Source organism: Euwallacea fornicatus, chromosome 6 (genome assembly GCF_040115645.1).
Source record: "Euwallacea fornicatus isolate EFF26 chromosome 6, ASM4011564v1, whole genome shotgun sequence".
Lineage (NCBI taxonomy): Eukaryota > Metazoa > Arthropoda > Insecta > Coleoptera > Curculionidae > Euwallacea > Euwallacea fornicatus.
This window is the reverse complement of record NC_089546.1, coordinates 3,964,613-3,986,600: the sequence shown is the minus strand read 5'-3', so window position 1 is coordinate 3,986,600 and position 21,988 is coordinate 3,964,613. Positions and strand designations below refer to the sequence as shown.

The following is a 21,988-nucleotide window of genomic DNA, read 5'->3' as shown; positions in this document are numbered from 1 at the left end:
CTGATTCCGAACTGTGCAGGGTGTTCCAATGGGGGAGAACATTTACTATATCTGAGAAACTACTTATTATGGAGTCTTAATTTAAAAAAATATGACTAAACCGGCCATGAGAAATCAATAAAAAATATTTTCAATTTCGTAACTATATCATTAGGCAGAGTTTTTACATGACTAATCAATAACTTACGATTTTTAGCAAAATTCATCCGAAGAGCGTATATTTAAAATGTAAAATATCAGATTTTGGGATTTTCTGCCCCAATTTTTATAGCAAGAGTTCTCTTGAACTTTTGGGCCCAAAAGGTAAGTAAAACTTTTGAAAATGCAGCGTTATCACACGATACCATTCGGATACCTCGTCCGAAAGGTCCTTTTGTAGACTGTGAAGTGACGAGCATGTCACTTTATATTAGTCCGAACCAAAAACCGCTGGGTGGTGCTTTTGAAGCCGTGGGAATTTTTAAGTTATTTCGAAAAATTTAAACGGAACAGTGTAATTTTTGTTGCACCGTTGTAAAAAGCATCAAATCTTCTTTAATATAGTAAAAACCCGGTGGAAATATCTTTACCTAATTGTAAATTATAGCAATTTGAAAAAATTACTTTCTTATGCATGAAATAAGTCAGTTTCGCTTATGAATTAAGTAAAAAAGTCCTTTTTTCAAATTGCTATGATTAGCTACTAGCCAAAGATATTTACATCGGGTTTTGTCCAAACTAAGCAGGATTTGATGCTTTTTGGAAATGAGCAACAAAAATTATACCTTACCGTTTAAGTTTTTCGAAACAAATTAAGAAATTATCGTGGCTTTCAAATAGCGCCACTTAGCGGTTTTTGTGTTGGACAAACAAGAAGTGACATAATCGTCACGTGATAGCCTATAAAAAGATCTTTCCAACGAGATATTGCAGTATAGTTTTGTGTTTAGCTTATGTCAAGAAAACTGCATATTTTGAACAACATTTACAGTTTCCCTCACCCTTTAGATTGAACAAATCCACAAATTCTTTCTACAAAAGTCATAACGCATTTTCTCAAAAATTGATAATTTATATTTATAATATATTTTTTCCGAGTAAATTTTATTAAAAATCGCCTTTTATTGACTAGTCATGTAAAAACGCTCCCTAGCGGTATAATTACGAACTTTAAAATATTTTCCATTATTTTCTCTTGGCCGATTTAGTTACGATTTTTTTCTCAAGACTCCACAATAAATAGTTTCCCAGATATAGCCAACGCCTTCCCTTATTTGAATACCTTATACACTACTATTTCTTTGTCCTGGTGCTCTTTAATCATAAACCTATGGCTATCTAATTTTGCCAATGTACAGAGGTGACGTTTATTTGTTTCAATTCCAAAATCCTCCAAGTAAACACAAATCAATCGCGGTTGCCATAGAAATGATGACATGGTGCCGCTTATCACATCAACATTGTTGTGTAATATTGTTACGAAACACTGTGAAGGTTCATTAGATAACGCTAGCTTATATTTGCTGATTTAGTGGTGCAGGTATTTCCAATATTATTTTGAATTTCCTTCAACAGCCTCATAAAAAGAAACCGCTTGTCAAAACCTTTAAGAAATTTTACGAATCGAATTAATTTAAGAACCATGTGGTGCCTGCAAAGCATAAGTTGAAAACCGCAAAGCAATCCAGTACTAAGTGCTAGCAGCTGCAGTTATTGGAATGAAATTCCATTACTCGAGAAAACATAACAATGGGCCAGCCACAAAATGTGTTAAAAGCCCTTTTTAACATCTGTGTAATTAAATTTTAATTGAATATAGAAAACCAGTTCATTTTAAAATTTATTGAAAAGTACCCTTATTCATTTTAAATCTATTTCCACTTAAATTTATACATTGGTTTTTCCTTTACATTTTTAATTGAATTGATGTACAAATATTCGCCTTAAACAGTCCTATTGGGTCTAGACTGATAAAGATAGGCAAAAACTAAAAATGATTGCTGTCTTAATTTCTTTTAGGTTAATCTCACAAAAAAATTTCAAGTATACAAGGTGTCAGTTTGTGAAGGTCGACCATGGAGATCTCAGTAATCGTAAAAGATAAAAATTGATTAAATTGGTTCAAGATTGCGCAATATTTAATTCAGATTAGTTCCAAAATTTTAAAAATTGATATGGATTGAAGATATACTTAACAGAGAGCGGTGCTTTGTTGGAATATCATGACACTGTTGAAGCAAAACCGTTGTTTTCTCTACAACCTGATATTCATGGATGCGTGCAAGTTTACTAATTCAGGCATATTCAATTGTCACAATGAACATCTATGGTCAACTGAAAATCCATACGAACACCAAGAACATCGACCACAAACACGTTTCGAGCGAAATGTATGGGTTGGTTCATTTGGCATTATGATCATCGACCCATACATTTACGAAGGCAATTAAACCGCAGGTGGATATTTCCTCCTTTTAAAGACCTCCCTTATGAATAATATGGATAACAAGATTTGCCTCAACCACTTGCATAACCTTTTATTTCAATAAGATGGGGTTACTCCGCATAACGCTGGGAGAATGACTAATTATATTTGTCTGAAATATGTCCCGGTAGTGTCATTTCAAGCAACGGAGACATACATTGGTTGGTACGTTTACCGGACATTTACTCATTAGATTATTATTTACGGGGAAATATGGAAGATCTCATTTATAAATCTACTTTCGCTGTTGTTTATGAGCTGCAAAGGAAGATCATTACAACATTAAGGACAACATTAAGGAAAATATGGAGAGAGGACGTTTTAAGATCAATGCCGGATTTAATAAGATATAGCGAACTATAGTTGGAAGTGGAGAGTAAATCCGAGCATCTCTTACAATTTTCTCTGAAGAAGCAAGTGAATAATTGTCTCCTAATTTATGTCCAAAGGCACTTTTCGCAAAACACAATTTTTGATACGAGGCCAGCCACAGAAGTACCTGACCTGACATGTAGACGGCGATTTTGTTGTTAAAAATTTGCGTAAATCACATAGACCTAACCTTAAACAATTTATGTCTAAAGTTTGAGGGGGTTTTGATTGTGCGTTGTTTTAGTGCGGTTTTGAGTGATCGCTTTTAGAGCTTTTGTGAACATTAATAAAATTGATCGTCGATACGTGATTCAGTACTTTCATTTGGAAAGTCTTCGATCAATCCAACATCAAAAGAGACTTAAATACTTCTCGAGGGCACCTGCTCCTTCATTAACGACTGTAAAATAGAGAGTGGTTAAAATTGCGCGAGGTAGCAGACGTGATGGGTATCTCAAAAAGTACTACACATCGCAGTTTGACTGAAAAATTGGATATGAGAAAGCTGTAAGCGAAATGGGGGCCGCGACTACTAGCAATTCAACAAAAATGGCGTCGTGGGGATGTTTCAGGGGAGTGTTTGGCCAAGTTTCGCAGCAATAAAATCGAGTTTTTGTGTCGATTCAAAACCACGGATAAAATATAGGTCTATAACTTGACAAATGAGACGAAAGAGAAATCAAAACAATGGCTTCAAAGGGGAGAATTGGCTCCAAAGAAGGCTAAAAGCCGTTCCCTGTCTAGGAAAGAGGATGGCGTCAGTTTTTTGTGATGCACGTGGAATAATTTTTATTGACTGTCTGTTTAAAGAAATGACAATAAATGAAAAATATTATGCAAATTTATTGCAGCGTTTGAGCGAAGAAAATAGGAAAAAGCGACCGTATTTGATGAAAAAGAATCAGGACAACGCACCAGTCCACATGTCCGTCATCACCTAAATCAATCGTCTTGGTTTCCAATTTATTCCTCACGTACCGTATTCGCCAGATTTAGCCCCCTCGCATTATTTTCTATTTCCACACTTGAAAAAGTGTCTCGGTGGAAAGAGACTTGCTAATAATGAAAAGGTGAAGTCCACAGTTGCTGTCAATTTTAAAATATTCGAAGTTCCCTACTATGAACAGGGTGTAGACGCCATGGATAATCGCTGAGAAACGTGGCCAGCCGCAAAGGAGACTATGTTGAGAGATATTTCAATAGCTTCCAATTTTTTTTTCTTTAAGTGCTAGGTCGGGTTCTTCTGGGAAGATCCTCGTAAATTCACTAATTGCAAGACTAGCCCTGAACACGTAGTGCATGATCATCGTAATCTGATAATCTGAATTCAAACACGTGAAATTCGAAGTCGGCACCTATAAGAAAAAATAAAGGTGAGGATAGATGTCGAAAATCAAAACGACGAATTTCAAATATGATATCGTCTCATGCTACAAGTGACAAAGTTGCAATGATGAATTGCCAATAATTTTGAATTACTTGGCCAAATAAGCTGAAGAAAAAATAAAAACGTTTTTTTCAACATGTCGGTTTTCTTTGAACACCTCCGAAAGTCTTTGGAATTCTTCACGTTTTAAACATCATATTTTTGAACTTCAAATTGAGTGACCTCGTACTTTTTAAAATACTCGAAGCGCCCATCGCTGAGGTCCAGCAACGAAGACGCTCAATAGGCTCCCTCAAGAATGCGTGACATTCCCAAAATATGTTTTTATATGGGATAACATGACTCCTCTTGTAACCTCATACTGTACAATTTTTTTTTTAACGCTGAAATAATTTAAACTTGGAAGATCTGTAATCTATTTACCGGCAACAACAACAAAAGAAAATTTTCGCTCCCATGACTAAAACTCGCTTTAACTTCACCAAATAGGGCCGCAATATCTAATTTGTCGTTTCATTTCCAGGTGAAAATCCTGCGGCGATGCAACATGGTGGTCGAGGATTATCCTGGCTCCAATGCAGCCCTTCGTCCTGGCTGCTGATTGCGTTTTCCCTTGTGGTGCTCATGTGCTAGTTTCGGTTAAAGAAGAAACTAACTCTGTGAATTACGTATTTTAGGTGATTTCATAATTAATAAACATTTATTAGGATTATGTTGAAGGGAATATGAGTATGTATATAGTCTATTTATGTTACGGTGTTATTTTCTAGATTCAAACGTGAGTTGAGAGTTTATGACGTTAAAAACAGTTTTTACTGCTTTGTGGAGAGTTTCAAGGCCACTGTTGTGAATCAGGAGTGAAGGGTAATATTGATTGCCTTGGACATAACTAAAAATTATCAATATGCTAACTCAATGACTTCATCTGCTTCTAGTATGCAATATCAATTATTACTTCCTATGCAATGCAACATTGGAAGACTCGTTTTAACAGACCACATTATCTTTAATTTGCAGGTGGTTCCCATAATTTTCCATTCATTTTATTACCTTACTATTCTCTATCTACATAAATCAGACATGCATTATAAACACTTTCTACGGGGTGTGCGAAAGTTCAGCCTAAACATTTGGATCTCGGGAGTTGAACTAATTATTACAAGTTTTTACTTCCTAGAAAATTGCATTAGTTCATTTGGCATTATGAAATTTAGGACACCCTGTATATTTAATTGTCAACATGAAGAACTTTTTTGAGAGATATTTCTGGATCTCGATGGTCCACTGGCGTTCAGTATAAATCTCGAAGCACTTAACAGCTAAGATACAAAAAGTAAAAGTTTGAAATTTAATTTCACTATTTTTCCCCCTTAACTCCTACAATTTTTGACATATTTAATACAAATATATGTGACTTCTTATACTATGGTTAATTAAAGTCCAAACCCCTTATTTTAGTAATGGTACCTTTGCGGAATTATGTTCATATTATGGATTTTTTACAGGAGGTAGTTTATGCAATAAGGTTTTCTCCTTGGTGCATAATCTAATCAACGTAATCATTTTAGAAATTTTTGGCGATGGAAGAACAGAGAAAAACATATATATAGTTTCCTTCTTTATCTCCTTGTCTATCCAAACTACGGAAATACTTCAATGTGAGAATCCTAAAGTGGAGTATTGTGAATCTCTATTTAAAAAAAGAACGCTTTATCTCTAAAAATAGAAAAAGTATGAAATAGGATCAGATTTAGATTATTATCCTTTCGTTTTCTCGAGAAACTTTTCCATGATAGTAAGGGTTTAAGAGCTTCAAATGATGAATGAGAAACTGTTATCCAATGACACATGAAAAATACAATTTTCTCAGTTCCCACTCTCTCTGGATTGACGCCATTTTATTTAATTTCCCATTGGAGTTTCATTAACAACTGAAATCTAAAACCCCCTAAAGCAAATACATTTTTAGCGTTTTATTCCTATCCAGTATAGTTACAAAATACACGAAGTAGGCATCTCGATTTCCTTCTTTTTCTTCACATTCCTCTCCTATGTTTTTCATGTTTTTTTTTCATCATCACTTCTGTTCATTTCTCATTTTCATTCACGTGCCCTGCCCTGTTTTCTTCAAATCTATCTTCCATTATTTCATCTTTATTCACATTTCCTCCATGATTCTCGGACATGAAGAAGAGTTATTAAATCCCTAAACCTGATACATAACTTAAGATAGGGGGTTGCTCAAAAAATAGGAAATATTTCAAGTATTCGATAGAGTTGTAATAAAATCCTGAACTTAGAAAAACTTCCCAATAGAAAAATTGTATTATTTTGATTATTAAGAAAATTTTAAAAATCAGGGAAAACTAAACATATGAGAACTTGGTCAATGCAGCATTTTTCTCACAGACTGAAAAATGAGGTGAGAGTTTGCGGACACAAGTAAACACTTGTCATGAGACAAATACTGAGGACAAGGTCTCCGAAGGGTGAAAGTTTTACCTTAATTCCCCATAATATTCAGGTAAATATTAAATTGAAAATTAATGTTGAGAACCTAAAAATTATCCATAAAACTACCTACTGTTGAAATCCATTGCGTAAACCCTAGAATTCTAGTTTTGTGACATTTTTAATAGTTCTGACATAGGTTGATAACAGGCCCAAGTACTAAGAAATATTACCATTCACAGCAAATAACGAAAAGACATTAAAGAGTAAAAAATCTCTTTAACATTAATTTAAACCATCCTAAACATAAATGAAAATTTCCGGTTAAATATGTTAGTCAGTCAGCGGACCGCTGATATCAGTAAAATTTAAAGTTTAAAAATGCAGGACATCAAATGTGTTAAAAATAACTTGTCCCTAAGTTCAGTCACTATACATCTGGGAAACTCACAGGTAAAAGCAAAGGGAATACTAATAGGCCTTGAGAGAGTAGAACCTGAAGAGTTTGAAAACTAGGAGACACTTAAAAGTTACTCAGCGAAGAGGAAACTTTCTAAAGGAACCTTACCTGAACTGTCGCTAGAGCAAAACTAAACCTCAGATTTAGTATATAAAAGGGTCTTTATACCTAATAACTGGGTTTACTATACTAATGCTCTTTCTCAATGTAAACACCCGCCATAATTTCTATTTATTTTTCTCTTTTAGCTTCGCCAATTGTTGTTTCATATTTTTCAATCCTTTTTCGTCTATAAAGTCATCGGCACCCCGGCTTTCGGCATGTCTAATATTTTGTTCTCAACCTATGAAGAGGTTTTACGACGTTGTTTTTCTTCTTCTCGTCCTAATTGTTCAAAATGACCTATTTTTATTTGCTTTGCCTTCCCAATTCTGACATCGACCAGTTATTTCTCTGAATTTGTCTCCAAAATAGGTATCTTTTCTCGTTAACGCTCCAAATTCCTTCTTTCCATGCCATAATTTTTTAAATTATTATCTCCGTTAACGTTTATACCTTCCCTATTTTTAGTTTCGTCTCCATGTTTATTTGTAAAAATTAGTTATGGTCTCCTCAGTTTGTAGAGCTTCTATGTTTTGTTGAATATAATATTTCTATATTCAAGGTTTTACAACTTGCCACTAATACTTCCGACAGGCAATATACTAAGACTCAGCTGCTGAATTCTGTAGACGAAACTTGCTTCAGCTTAATCTGTCCAATATATCTTATGTTGTATTACAGGAAGGAACTTTGGCAAGGCCATAGAGGAACACATAATCACTTAAGCTTCTATGGAATGTCCTTCAGAACATATTGCATTTGCACAAATAAAGTCATTTGAAGATGTCATAGTACCTAAATCTTCTGTTATGATGATGCGTACTAATGGGATGGTACTTTAATGTAACATAATAGTGCATTCACAAAACACACGCTCTAGTCGTAATCCGACAGGCAAAGTCGGTATTCTGCTACCTCAGAGATCGAAACTCTAAACATGTCAGATCTGGAGCACAAAGCGATTCAGAACAGGCACCTTGAGCATAGTTGAGCTGCAAACTATGATTCAGTAGTATGAATATGTAATTTTCCTTTACATATTAATGAAATTAACCAGGCTGCCTCTTTAACGCTATATTTAAATAATTTTAATGAACACTCACTTATTCAATTAATAATTAATGATTTCGCAGAAAAATCCGTTGAATTTAAAAAATCGACAGTATCGATGCAAGGGAACAGAACGTTTAAATAAAGCAGCTACATTAATCTACAACTACTCTTCTAAATTGTTGCTTAAGATTTTAGTTTACGCCAATTCTAGGCATTACGAATAAAAACTATATTCGCATACAGAAAACATACATACAGGGTGTTCCATTTAAGCCAGATTGCTCCACATTTAACATAAGGGAAGAACACTCAGCTGCAGTTACACTTCTGTCTATACAGTGTGAATCTGAAACTAAGATTTATTTTTAACAGGATATACCGTATCTCATCAAAATAAATTATTCGACTAAAAATTTATTATATAAAAATTTAAGATGACGGAGGTATTAAAGAGTTATTAAAGAAAATATGACAGAAATTATCACAAAAACTTTGAAAATTATCCCCATTTATCCGACATGCACGTGCAAGCTTTTAAGGTAGTCTTCGCATCCTCGAATGGTTTCACTCCCTTTTTGTAATTAATTACGTAACTCTTCCGAAGTATTTATTTCCATTGCGTAAATCAAGCTTTTCCATGTACCCCCTCCTCCCCCCGACAAAAATTAATCACTTGGGGAAAACTCTGACGACTTCAAAGGCCATAAAATTGGCCCATTTCGTGTCCCTCCTACTAGGAAACTGACGGTTTCAGTGACCTCAAACTGGACAACTAAAATGGGATGGAGTACCATCGCGTAAAAACCACATTACTTGACGTGTGTCTAAATTCAAATTTTTTAGCCATAAACCAAACTGCACTCAATGGAGACGATCACGGGGCATTAGGACTTGAACACGTTGGACGTGTTTAAGATACAGTTGCTGTTGTCGCAGCGTGCGCCAAATATTAATTTCACTAACACCTTGCAATTTTTCTTATACTATTTGTGGGATAATCATCAATCAAATTAATAACTTCCTCTTCAACTTCAAGCATTTAAGGCAGTCTACCTCTACCAGCATGTCTTCCACGATTCTCTCTTAATTCAGTGGTATTCCGAGCTCTTCGGATTAAATGCAGAAATACAGCTGGTCTGGGATGAACGTGTAATGGAAAACGTTCAGAATAAACACGCGAAGCTGCAGCAACATTCTGATGACATTCCCCGTAAATTAATATATCCATCTACACATTGTTTTCGTACATATGTGCTATTAGAAAAAAAAAATAAAAGACACAATTCGAACCAATCACAAAAGGAAAACTAACGTTTGTACCACTATGCTGCATGTCATACATATTTACTTTTTGGACCAGTTATTTATGCACAAAACCTTACAATAACTGTACATTCTTTATCTTAAAATTTTTAATAAAAACATTTTTGCTTTATACATCCTATTTTACTCAGATATATATACTATTAAAAAAACGCATTTTCAGATTTACCTTTTATAAGTAGCTTGAATGATTTTTGAAATATTTGCAAGTACAAATTTTGAATTTTAACATTATAACGAGCCATAATGCAACAAACTTTTTCTCCTCACTTTATTTTTCATTCTTAAATAGATTTTTTAAAACTAATACAAAAAAGTTAAAAGGAAAATTTTGGATACGTTAAGATAATAGCTTTAGAAGGTACATATCCTTAGTAACATGTAATTTTTTTTATATATTAACTCCAACATTTAAAGATCTATTTGCTACATTAAAATCTTGTGGCATCTCCGACCCTTGTGGTATGCCGGGGCTGGTTCTTGAGCTGCAGTCTTTTGATTAATGAGAAACGAAATACCCGAAAAAAAGTATAAGATAGAGTAAACCAGCCTCACCACGTAAGTATTTTCACTTTTCTCAGCTAACTAACACTGATTTATTCTGAGCGAAGCTATAGTACACTGTTAAAGATACGAAACAAATAGAATCACAAACCACGAATCGCTCTTTAAGACATTTAAAAAACTATTATGTAGGGAGTTTCAGAATCACTCTACCGACTACTTACTATAGGTTCTTTTGACTGAAATAAAGTTCATACAAGCATGAACTTGTTTTCGCTTCTTGTCTGCAATACAGAGTTATGAAAACTTATATTTTAAAATTTTTTATTATATATTTTTATGAAAATTGGAGGTGTAGCTGGATCCAGTATAAGGATACATCTTTTAAGGGAAAAACAATGTTTAAAATTTTACCAGCGGCGTCCTCATCGATGTGACCCTGAACATTTTAAAACAAAAATATAATACGTCACTTATCTAGAAAACAAAAGTAATTTTCTAAAAGCTTCGTATTTCTATGGAAACAAGGTCTCTTAAATATTTTTGATAAAGTTAACTATTTTCACAAAAAAAAATTAGCAACTGCGAAATAGCATAATTTATTTAATTAACACGAAAAAAATTACACCAGGAATTTTTAATATAATGGGCCATAATATACTAAAAAAGCCGAAAATGCATTCTAGCATACAGAGGCAGTTTCAACATATTATTTAATTGTTCTGCTATAAGTTACGCAACATACCTAATTTAACGTTGTAGTGTTAATATTATCTAGCAAATAAAGTTTTTTTTTCTTGAAAATAAATTTCAAAAAAATATTGAACAGACTATTGCTTCACAAAAATATGGAATATTCAAAAGATTATTTATATTTTTTTAAACCGGTGGCGTACTATATTTTTCATTTTAATTTCCAGGATCATATCAATTAGGACGCCACTGGTGATGTTTGAAACATAGTTTCCCCCTTAAAAGATGTATGTTTACATCTATTTTACGCACCTCAATTTTCATAAATATATATTTTATATCCGAACCGACCTACCAGGAAAAACTAAAAAGATAATAATTTTTCGTTAACGTGTCACTCAGGGAGGAAGCGAAAACGGACTCCTATTTGTATGAACTTTTTTTCTTATTTCGGTCACACCAACCTACAGTAAGTAATTGGTAAAGTTGTTTTGAAACACCCTGTAAAAGCCGCTCATAAAACACGAAGATTGAATACCATTGATAGGGTCCCTTAAAAAAAAGATAATTTACATATTTAGTTATGATTTCACAGTGAACTCTACATTATTCTATGGAATTGCAAAGCTTTTAAACCAATCTTAAATGCGTAAAAAGATATGGGACAATCTTGCCTATGTGGATCCCTTTGAATACTTAGAAGCAAAAACCATGCTTTCGATTTCCAATATCCGTCTTCCCTGAAAAGCTTTTCCGACCAATTGCAAAGAAGCTGGATAACCGAATCTGGAACAATCCGATTCACGGGAATTTACACAAATAACTTGAGAATGTAAATTTATTAAGACAATGTAACGTGATAATACAACTAGAAATTAACAATATATATTTTTTGTAAAAAACTTCGGATGTATCAACTAAGTCATTAGCATTACGTTTGTAAATAACTAAGATTAATTAGTTAATCTGACAAAACTATACTTAGACTTACATAGTGAAATACTTTAAGAATCAAAGCTCATTAAACTAGTATTACAATCTTGTTAAATCGATTAATAACGTTTCAAAGCAAAGTCGAGCTTAATGAGCTTTAGATTAGATTAGCAGCAAATAGCTAGTTAAGTTAATAAATTTGTACAGTAAGATGTTTGCTAATTATATCTTAAAGTTTGTTTTTCGACAATATGTACCAAGTTTTAGTTCGAGACGACGTGGAGTTTAATGGGGGTTACGTGAAGTTTTCGGGAATTAACTTCTGTAAAATTGAAGATCAAATCATATAAGGTACATAACACAACTAATTTGTGTTCACTATCAAAATTGAAGGTAAAAATAATTAATTATTTGAACAATGGCGCCAGTTCTTAACTTAATTATTGCGCTAAACATGCGTAAATTGACAAGCAACTAGAATGTACTGTCACATTTGAGGCTTGGCAAAATGTTCCACCAAGAACCTTTTTGAACGAAGAGGCCTGGCGATGTACCTCTCCAATATTTTAATTATACAGGGTGCGCCAGCTGAAACGAAATAAGCTATTTTTTCGGTTAATAAAGGAGTTCTGCAAACATGTTGGGACATGTCAACTTTAGTATGGAGGGAGAAGGTTTTTTATTAGAAACTGACGGTGATTTCCGTCATCCCCTAAGTAGGACAATTGCCACTTCCAAAATTTTAAATGACAAGGGAAGTTAAAAATTTCCTACATTAAAAAAACCATTGATGAGTAAATCTCTATATGAACACTACCGTGATACATAAAGTGCAACAACATTTAAATCAATTGTTCGAACTGTTGTCTGTTAAGTCCCTGACAGTGAAACAAGTTTGTTTCGAAACACTATGGGACCTTCTTGAGTATTCCGTAGTTTTGGGGGCTTATCTGGCATCGTCTGGAGTATTTCGAGATTATTGGGCAACATTCATTGACAATGCGTTCTCGCAATACGTCCAAGGCACCTGAAGCAATTGCATTAAATTTAGATTGGAGATGACATAAACAGAAATCTAATGGGGTCGAATCTGGGCACCTTTCACACCTTAAATTGCACCCCTTTTACCGATCGAATTACCAAGAAAATTTTCGTTCAAAAATTGCCGAACCGCTAACAAATATTGCGGTGATGCACCATCTTCTCAGACTATTAAAAGGTTGTCTGAATAATTCCGATCATTTTCAACAATATCTACCAACTGAGGATAGCGAAGTCTTTAAATAACAGTAGAAATGTTTCGCCGGTCAAATATCCGGAAATAAAATATGATCGGATAATGTGATCTCCAAAAATACCCTCCCTAAACGTTTAGTTTTTGAGGGCGTTGGGTAGGCGCTTCATGAAATATGATTGAGTTGATGTTTTACCAATATTTGGAATTGTGGCGATTAACAATATCCTTTAGAGCTAAACTTGCTTCATCCAAAAAACAGATATTGAAAATGAAGTTTGAATTTTCAATTGCTCTTTGGTTCGTATTGATTCGCAAAATTATTAGCAGCGGTTGAAATCGTCCTCGTTTACTTCTTGTACTTGTTGTGTGCGTCTTTAAGATTCTCTGAATGCTAGTTGCACTTACTCTAGTTGAAAGCAACAATTTTCTGGTGTCATTTGCTGGTTCTAAAACCTTTTGCCCCTCTCCCCCTCCTTTCCGTCCCTTGAGTTCTAACCATACACATGGCTTTTTTTTAAATTAACAATCATATCGGTTTTTCTAAACTTCGTTCCTAATTCCACCAAAATTTTCGGTTCACATGTTTGTCCTCATAACGATGGTAAAACACAGCTGCTTGGTGTCTACAGTTTCCATTTATGAAAAAAAACTCATCATCTGAATTCTCTCTGCAATCGAATAAACCATTTTTAATGATAAATTGGCGCACCAAACTAAAAAAAATCTCAGCGAACTACTTACAGGTAAAAACGTGCCGATAATGATTTGATACCAGTGTTAGAGCAAGAAACATTAAAATGTTATTATTATTGTTGTGGTCTGAAGCAGAAAGTTAATGCCACTTCTACAGGTACTTTGGAAGTATTGCGAAGTCGCATTGTTAATGAATGTCGCCAAATACAACCCGAAATACTCCAGAAGGTGCGAAGGTGTTTCGAAACAAACTTGTTTTCCCAACCAAGAAGTTAGCTGACTGCATTTGGAACAATTAATTTAGATGTTTTTCCACTTTTACATCATAATAGTTTATGTAGAACTAGACTATTTACTCATCAATGGTTGTTTCAAAGTGAGAAATTTCGATATCACCATAACGCCCTTTAGAAAACCTTTATTTTGATGTGTCACTCAACCTCCCATGTCATTTAAAATATTGGACGTGGTTTTTCCCCTACCCAGGGGGTGCCGGAAATGACCGCTAATTTTTAATGAAAACCTTCTCCCTCTATGTTAGAGTTGACACCTCCGAGCATTTTTGCATAACTTCTTCATCGACCAAGAAAACAGCTCTATTTCATTTAAGTTGGCGTGCCCTATATAATTGGGCTCTAAGGGGACTTTTTCACTATCCAATCTTTTGATAACTTCACGTAAGCCTTCTTCAAATGTACAAAATAATCCATGTCCCCGTTTGACCGAAGGTGTCCTATCCCAGTCAACCAATAGATCTGGCCAAAATTTCCAGAAAATTCACATGTCTTAGTGGGTTTGAGGAGCCTCATCAAGTCTCCAATGCATTGTCGAGTCGTTCTTAGTAGCCACGATGTCTTTGTTCTGTCCTGGTTAGACAAGAAAACCTTGACTTTCCATATCTTGTCAACTGTATCTAGTTTGCGTTTGTTCTTCTTCATCCCATGATCCGGCGCAATAGAAATTTAACTTTTTCTAACTCCTAAACATGGTTTGAAGCGAATTCAGAACCTCACCTGGCCAAGTCATCAACCCGTCCGTTTCCCTAGACACCTCTGTGACGTGAGATCCATTTTAGGGTAATTCTCTTGCCGTTGTCTGATATCCTCATCAGCCCATTGTCAGTGTACTTTTCTGTGGTGAATCCCTCGGTCTGAAGTTTGCGTGAGAGACACCAAGAGATACCATAGTCACGGTGATCACACACCACAGATGCGGTGCCATACTTGTCTCTAATTAACTCGGAGATAATCAAAAAAAGCGCTTTCAGTTGATAAAGTTGTAAAAAACTATTTGAAAACCCTATTAAAATCATAACAATGCAAATTTATTGTTTTAAAATGTTCATATCAGTTTTTGTTATGCAAACAATTAAATGTAGCCAATATCATTATAATCTCTGAGATACTAATTATGAGAATAGTACTTGCAGTCACATAATAATATAGAGTGTGGTTTGAAAGTTCTACATGTTTCTCTAGCACAGTGCTAGGATACCAAGCTAGGTAAACTAGCATAGCTAGGTGAACTTTACCATAAATAACTCTTTTGTCCACTACTAGCCACCATTATTTCCGCACCATGAGCAATTTTCTTGCATTTTTCCAAAAAAAAAATCAAAAAGAGGATAATAGCGATACGCACATGGCCTGTTACTTACTTAGGGAAATAATCGGCTGCAACGTGGTTGTCATCCCTTGCTCCTTTCTTTATGGTTGTCATAGAAGTAAATTTCAAATTGAATGTAACCGTTGATGTTATGATGAATTGCATTTTTGTGTTTTAAATTTCATTTATGGCTAATTTAGGTAAGTGTACTGTAATTTCGTAAAATCTAGTAGTGGAAAAAATTGTATATACACCGCGCTTGTGAATCACTTATGACCCTTAGCGCTGAGCTTCGGGAGGTAACCCCAAGGTCGGGTCGTAATAATGTACTTCACAATCTTCATCTATAATGTACTGTTATGTGTTTCAAGCATGGTACCAAAATTCCTATTTAATTTCAGGAGTTACTAATGTTTTCTCTTAAGTTTGGACACCAAAGATTCTACCTGTAATTATTGAAAACCAAAATATTTTGAAAACTAAATTAGACCTATTTGGTTTTTGCACTTATTGACAATTTTATTGAAAAAATTAACTCATTTAAAATACCTACTGTAAGTAGCTTAAGTAAGATCTATATTATACTCTTCATGTCACTTAATTGTCACAACCATTCCAGTCACATAAAGCAGAGAATTGATTACTATAGAGTCGATTTTATTTAAAAGATTTTATCTTTTATGAAGAATCAGTCAATATTCAGCAAGAATGGTTAAATATTCATCTTCAATGTATAATAAAAAATGAAAGCCCATTATTAAACGAACCTGCTAATATGCGGCAAAAATATCATGAGGATTAATATAAATTTAATCTTTACCACAAATATGAAAATATATTATATTCGGTTATTTTTCATTTCATGAAAAGATAGATATCCCAATTCGATATTAGTTGGTGCAGGTGAAATAAATATGCGAAATATTATTCTTCTGACAATGATATGTTGTGTGGAATATAAAAAATGGGTAGTTGTGCATTGCAGATCTTTCTAGTAAAATAATATTTCAATTATAGTACAATATTGCTGCAAATGAGTGGCTGATTTGTTCATAACACATAAACATCTTTCCTGTAAAAAATGTTGTTATTCTATCAAATATTGATATATTCGTGTAAAAATATGAAATAAATTTAATGTACAGATTTATTTCTATGATGTTTTATTTGGAACTGGACGAAATGAAAAATGTAGATCGATCAAAGAATCGCCCTATGAAGAACAATAGTAAAAAAGAACTTACATAATATATTTTATAAATGAAGAAGGAAGATGATCAAGACATTCTAAAATCGATATTAAAGAAAATTTTTAAGAATTTCTTCAATATTTATTAATTAAGGTTAAGTTCGATCTAGCGCTATATTTATTCTTAAATCATTACTTACTTAAATTTAACATCGCTTATTTTCTTGACGTGAGTAATATTTCCTGTTGTTTTTAGTTTTATAAACTGCGATTTTGTCATAACGTCATATATGACTTGAAAGAGCAGACAATAGGGAAGTTCTTAAGACTATTTCAATTTCTTAAGCTGGCATTCTATTGGAGAAAATTTTGTTTTAATTGGAGAAATAAATTGAACTCAAAGTATTTTAGCAGATTACTTTGCCTACATAATTGTTTGTAATAATGATTTTTAATTTATTTTAGTTTCATTTTTCGATATGCATATTAAGAGTATTTTAAATAGTATATTTTTGAAAGCGGACAATATTTACCACTATAAAAGAAACTTCATTGTATCAACTCAATTATTTCGTATAACAATTTCAAAAAGCCGATATTTCAAAAATCATTAGACTTTGGATAAAAATAAATATGATAATATACGATGTGTGCGCGAAAAGGTGATCCGACTCTTGTGAAATGTAAAAAATTTTCGTTTTAAATATTCATTTCTGGAGATTTAGCCTTGCAGGGTTAAAGACTAATTTCTAACATAATTTTAATTGTAGAAAATCATGTATGTCTCGGAAGTTCTCAAAAAATCTATTTTCCTGTAGATTAAAGTGTATTTTCTGTGTTAAATACGATATAATGCCGTTAAGAAAAGTTGTTTAGAATTGGAACCTAAGGCCATACACTAGATTTTTAAGTTCTCTACTAATTTCTCTTTTTCGGTTTTTGTTGTATTTTGCAAATCAAAAAATATTATTTTTACCAATTTTTGTTTTATTAACATGATAAACTATTATCATTAGATAAGTTAAAAAATGTATAATCTCATATTAAACTATTTTTGCTAAATAATAAATTTAGGGAAAGGAATTTTGGGAGAATAAACCGGAAATTTTGTCGCTCAGATCTCCAGATCTTACCATAATGGATTTTTTTATTTGGTCAAAGATGCAGCAAATAGTTTATAAAGAAAAAAATCCAAATATCATAGAAATATTAAAAAACAGGATAACACAGTCGATTCGATTAATTCCTAGAGAACATGTACAGGCAGCTTTTAAAGAATCCAACGCCATATTAAAAAATGTGCCAATTAAGAAAAAGACTTAGTGGAGCTTTAAGTTTAATATAAGATTATACATTTTTTAATTTATCTAATAATAATAGTTTATCATTTTAATAAAACAAAAATTGATAAGAATAAAATTTTTTGATTTGGGAAATTCATCAAAAAGCGAGAAATCGAAATTAGTAGAGAACTTTCACATTCAATGTTTAGTCTTAAGTCTTAATTCTAAACAACTTTTCTTAACAACATAATGCCGTAATTGATACAGAAAGAACATTTTTCTCTTCATTAAAATAGGTTCTTTAATATGTTCAAGATATGTTTGATTTTCTAAAAGTAAAATTATATTAGAAATTATCCTTTAAAAAGCAGGACTGACCCCAAAAAAATTAAAATTAAAATCGAAATTTTTTTATCTTCTATAAGAGTCAATTCATCTATAACACTCTGTATAAACGAACGATGAAAAGTGAAAATTAAATTATATTTAGAAGCTGTCGAAGAGCAAGATATGTTATGGTTTTAAGTTAGACAAAAATGTATTAAATTTAAAACGGTGAGAGTTTAAAAAAAACTTAATCGTTGAAATATTAGAAACCTGTCTGGATTGAATCCATCTATTATGTACTATCAGTTAAAGGTTCGACGGGAAATAGCAAATGGCTTAATGAACGCCCTACGTTTACGGTTCCGCCTAGTTTAGGATGTTTTTTAATAATCACTCGTTATTTCGAGTGAGCTTTCATGGAAGATCAATGATTTAACATTTTAGGTGTTATAAAAAGTTGAAATCCTTCCATCAATACAGTCACCCAAGTATTCCTAAATATTATCACAGAGATTTAGAAAAATCTGAATTTGAGGATACTAGAAACACCGTGCCTGAACTTACCTGATTTAACGTTAATTACTCTACAAGGTTTAAGAAACATTGAACGCATTAAATTTCTGTAAAAACAACGTATGTATGTGAAACTCATAGACCAATTTATTAAAATGTTTTAAATATTTTTGCATAATATGTCAACATTTTATATACGATTATAATATAAATTAATTGAGGCTATTCTCCTCATTATAAAATATTATTATGATATATTGTTCATATAATGACGTTCGGAAACACTTATCTCATTTAACCACTAAATCTGCTGTTTACATCTAAACCAGTATAGGTTGTATCGTTATATCGCTTCGGCTACAAAATCCAATAAAACAACCCCAAACTGAAACAAATACCCCGAATATATCTGCAACACTAGATATATTGCGCTGAAGCGAGGTGGTTGGGATAAAAATATTTCCACACAATTTCCAGGCGATTTATCGAATTCCCGGCATGTTTTCCCGCAGCTTTCTATTGAAGTCACGTCAGCTCATCGGTAAACACAAACAGCAACCGCCAGCAGCAACAGTGTTGAGAAAGAGTCGAATTTCGACGCAACTGGCAAATTCGACGAAGAAGTCAGTGCTGATGAGGTAAGTTGCTCTGAAAAAAAAAACATGAACCTTGATGAGGAATTAATTTGAGATATTCAAAATCGAGGCGAAAGTATCAATTGTTATTTCTTAGCACGACTCTGAGCCAGCAGTCTGCTAAATTTCACCGAGTTAAATTTGTAAAATACTTCAACTAGAGTTAATATACACCATATTGTAAAGGAGTTTGGATATTTTCAGTTCAATGAAAGTTACTCGCAGGTTTTTTTTTGTAATGGATATGCACAAATGAACAAAAATGAGGTATGAAGGAGTCAAGTCAATAGTGCAGCAAAACCGAAACCACTTTCTTAGAATTTCCTTTTGTTACAGACATTTCTTCTGACAATTAACTTTCTTTTATCATCAAAGATACAGTCTTGAGTATTGTGAGTTTTTTCATGGGCCAATAATAATCTCTGGAACGAGTTTCAACTAGTTGTCCAGCGCTTTTCTGAACCAACCTGAACTAATCTGAACTAAACAATCTTAATGGATATAAAATAGAGTCCTTTAAAAATGAATTCCACATCAAAGCTGTAGCATTCCTTCGGATTGAATTACCACCTGAGTGGTCAATACGACAGATCAACGCCGTCATGATCTACCTCGACGACATTCTTGTTATGCATTTAATTTTCGTGGAAGAACACGATGCAACTTTTAATGCAATAAAAGGAATGCTAGAGGGGCCACTACTTCTTATACATCACCATTCCCATCAAATGCAGATAAATGTGGCGAATGCCGTTACAATAGAGGATTTTTACTCCGTCGTTATTCAGTTGAAAGAAAAAAGATCAATCAAGAAGATGATCAAGAAATAATTGCCAGATAAGAGTTTTTAGAAGTATACAGTTCGTAAACTCGAAAAAGTTCATAAAATCGGACTCCGATTTAGTGCCTTACGCATTCCGTGTTTAAGTTCCCATGAGACGTGATATTTTTCGGCAGGGACTAATGATGGATGAATTCTAAATAGTTGCCTTAGAAATGTTCTTGTGGATGGAGCTTCACCATGGATATTTAACAAATTCTCGAATTAACAATGGGGCAGAACATAATTTTTTCCAATCTAAAACTCTGCATTGCGCCACACATTGTCAATTCTCAATAGTCGACACATCTAACTGCCGGCCAGGACGATTCGTCGACAGGTCACCAAACCTAGTCATTAACGTTATTTGTTAATATTCTTCTTGTTGCATGTGCAACCAGACTAAATATGTAATCTAAATCATGGTTTTCCCTCTAAAGCTTAAAATATTGTGAGCCCTGTTCAAAATGTTCAACGGGAATAGTCCCAGAAATGCGAGACCCAACACTTAAAGACAAAGAAATTAGAAAATATTACATTATTTCTCATATAGTCTCCTTTGAGATTGGCACACTTATCCCAGCGATGTTCTATGGGTTCTATATATAGAAAAAAGCTTTGAATGCTTCAAAATAGGCATTAATCTCGGTTTATCCCCTCTTCATTATTGTCAAATCTCTTTCTTCCGAGTCATTTTTTCAGATATGATTAGGGCCGGTAGGTCCAAATTCCATACCAAATTGATTAATTTTGGCCATGGCGATGTTCCTTGATGAAGCAAGACATTCTTTTTCTTGAAATACGATAGCTTTCTGGTCATTTCTCCACTCAAAGAGTACAATGAAGTTGTATAATATTTTTCCATTATTGTTGTTCCTTTAAGGAGATAATCCCATGTTTCATCTTTAGTTATAAATCGATGCAAAAACTCGATTTTTTTATTGCTGCGAAACTTTGCCAACACTCCCTGGAAACATCCTTCCGTTATTCTTTTGGTTCAATTGTCAGTAATCTGAGCACACAGCTCTACTATATTCAATTGTTCGGTCAAAATGCGATCTATAGTACTTTTGAAATGCCTATCGTGTCTGTTAACTCGCACAATTTTAGTCGACGGTTTTCCAATACAATTTTATGGATTTTCACCACAATATCTAGAGTGGTCAGATCAGGAATGTCATTGGGGTGACCACTGTGAAATTCGACTTGGCAGCTCGTAGGGCGGCATTTAAATTCTACCAACCAATATTTTGCAGTTTTTAACGAAGGACCGCATGCTTCCAGAGTGAAATCTAACTTCTTTTTGATGTTCGATGGATTAAGAACTTTCAAATGAAAGTATTGAATCACGTATCAATGACCGATTATTTCCATGTTCACTAAATCCCTAAAAGCGGTCACTAAAAACGGCCTCAAAACGAGCACAAATCACCGTAACACCCTAAAACTTTAGATATAAGCTTTTTAAGGTTAAATCTTTGCACTTTAAGTATTTTTTTTACAAAAAAGTCGCTTTCTATATTTCGGATACATCTGGGGCTATCTTCATTTATCATAACGTCTGTAAGAGCAACAGTGGGAAAACTCGTTCAGGTCCATGTTATCCTCACAATAACATATTCTCCCTGTGCGACCTATCAATGCAGCCAAATATGAGATGAACCTCAGATGGAAAACAAAGACTCAGTGGTTCTCTGGGCGACTATTCACATGCCTCACCATTCATATCTAATATTCAGATTGAACGTACAACTATCATAAGCTTCACTACTTCGTATTTATTCATAGTGGCAGCATTTCACACCTTCTTTACGCTTTGAAAGTTTCAGAAGTAAATATTCTTGTTACTTGGATCATATTTTGCCTCGAATTACTTGAAATTTCACAGGACATGCGTTTCGGTGTTTACTGCTTCAATGCACAATCATCCAATCCCCCAGAGGT

General features: G+C 33.6%; 2 protein-coding genes across 7 annotated transcripts in view; one reads left to right on the top strand and one right to left on the bottom strand.

The window, feature by feature from the left end:
- Nucleotides 1-16,427, top strand: part of LOC136339702 (transmembrane and immunoglobulin domain-containing protein 1-like) — a 263,800-nt gene extending 247,373 nt beyond the window's left edge. For all 4 annotated transcript variants that reach the window (XM_066283138.1, XM_066283139.1, XM_066283137.1 and 1 more), the window contains exon 9: nt 4,747-16,427. In XM_066283138.1, coding sequence (XP_066139235.1) covers nt 4,747-4,856 — 110 coding nt within the window. In that variant the 3' untranslated portion in view covers nt 4,857-16,427. The remainder of the gene's footprint in view (nt 1-4,746) is intronic.
- A 2,287-nt stretch (nt 16,428-18,714) lies between these two features.
- The window catches only part of LOC136339810 (zwei Ig domain protein zig-8-like), a 73,257-nt gene continuing 69,983 nt past the window's right edge, over nt 18,715-21,988 (bottom strand). For all 3 annotated transcript variants that reach the window (XM_066283313.1, XM_066283311.1, XM_066283312.1), the window contains exon 8: nt 18,715-19,237. In XM_066283313.1, coding sequence (XP_066139410.1) covers nt 19,125-19,237 — 113 coding nt within the window. In that variant the 3' untranslated portion in view covers nt 18,715-19,124. The remainder of the gene's footprint in view (nt 19,238-21,988) is intronic.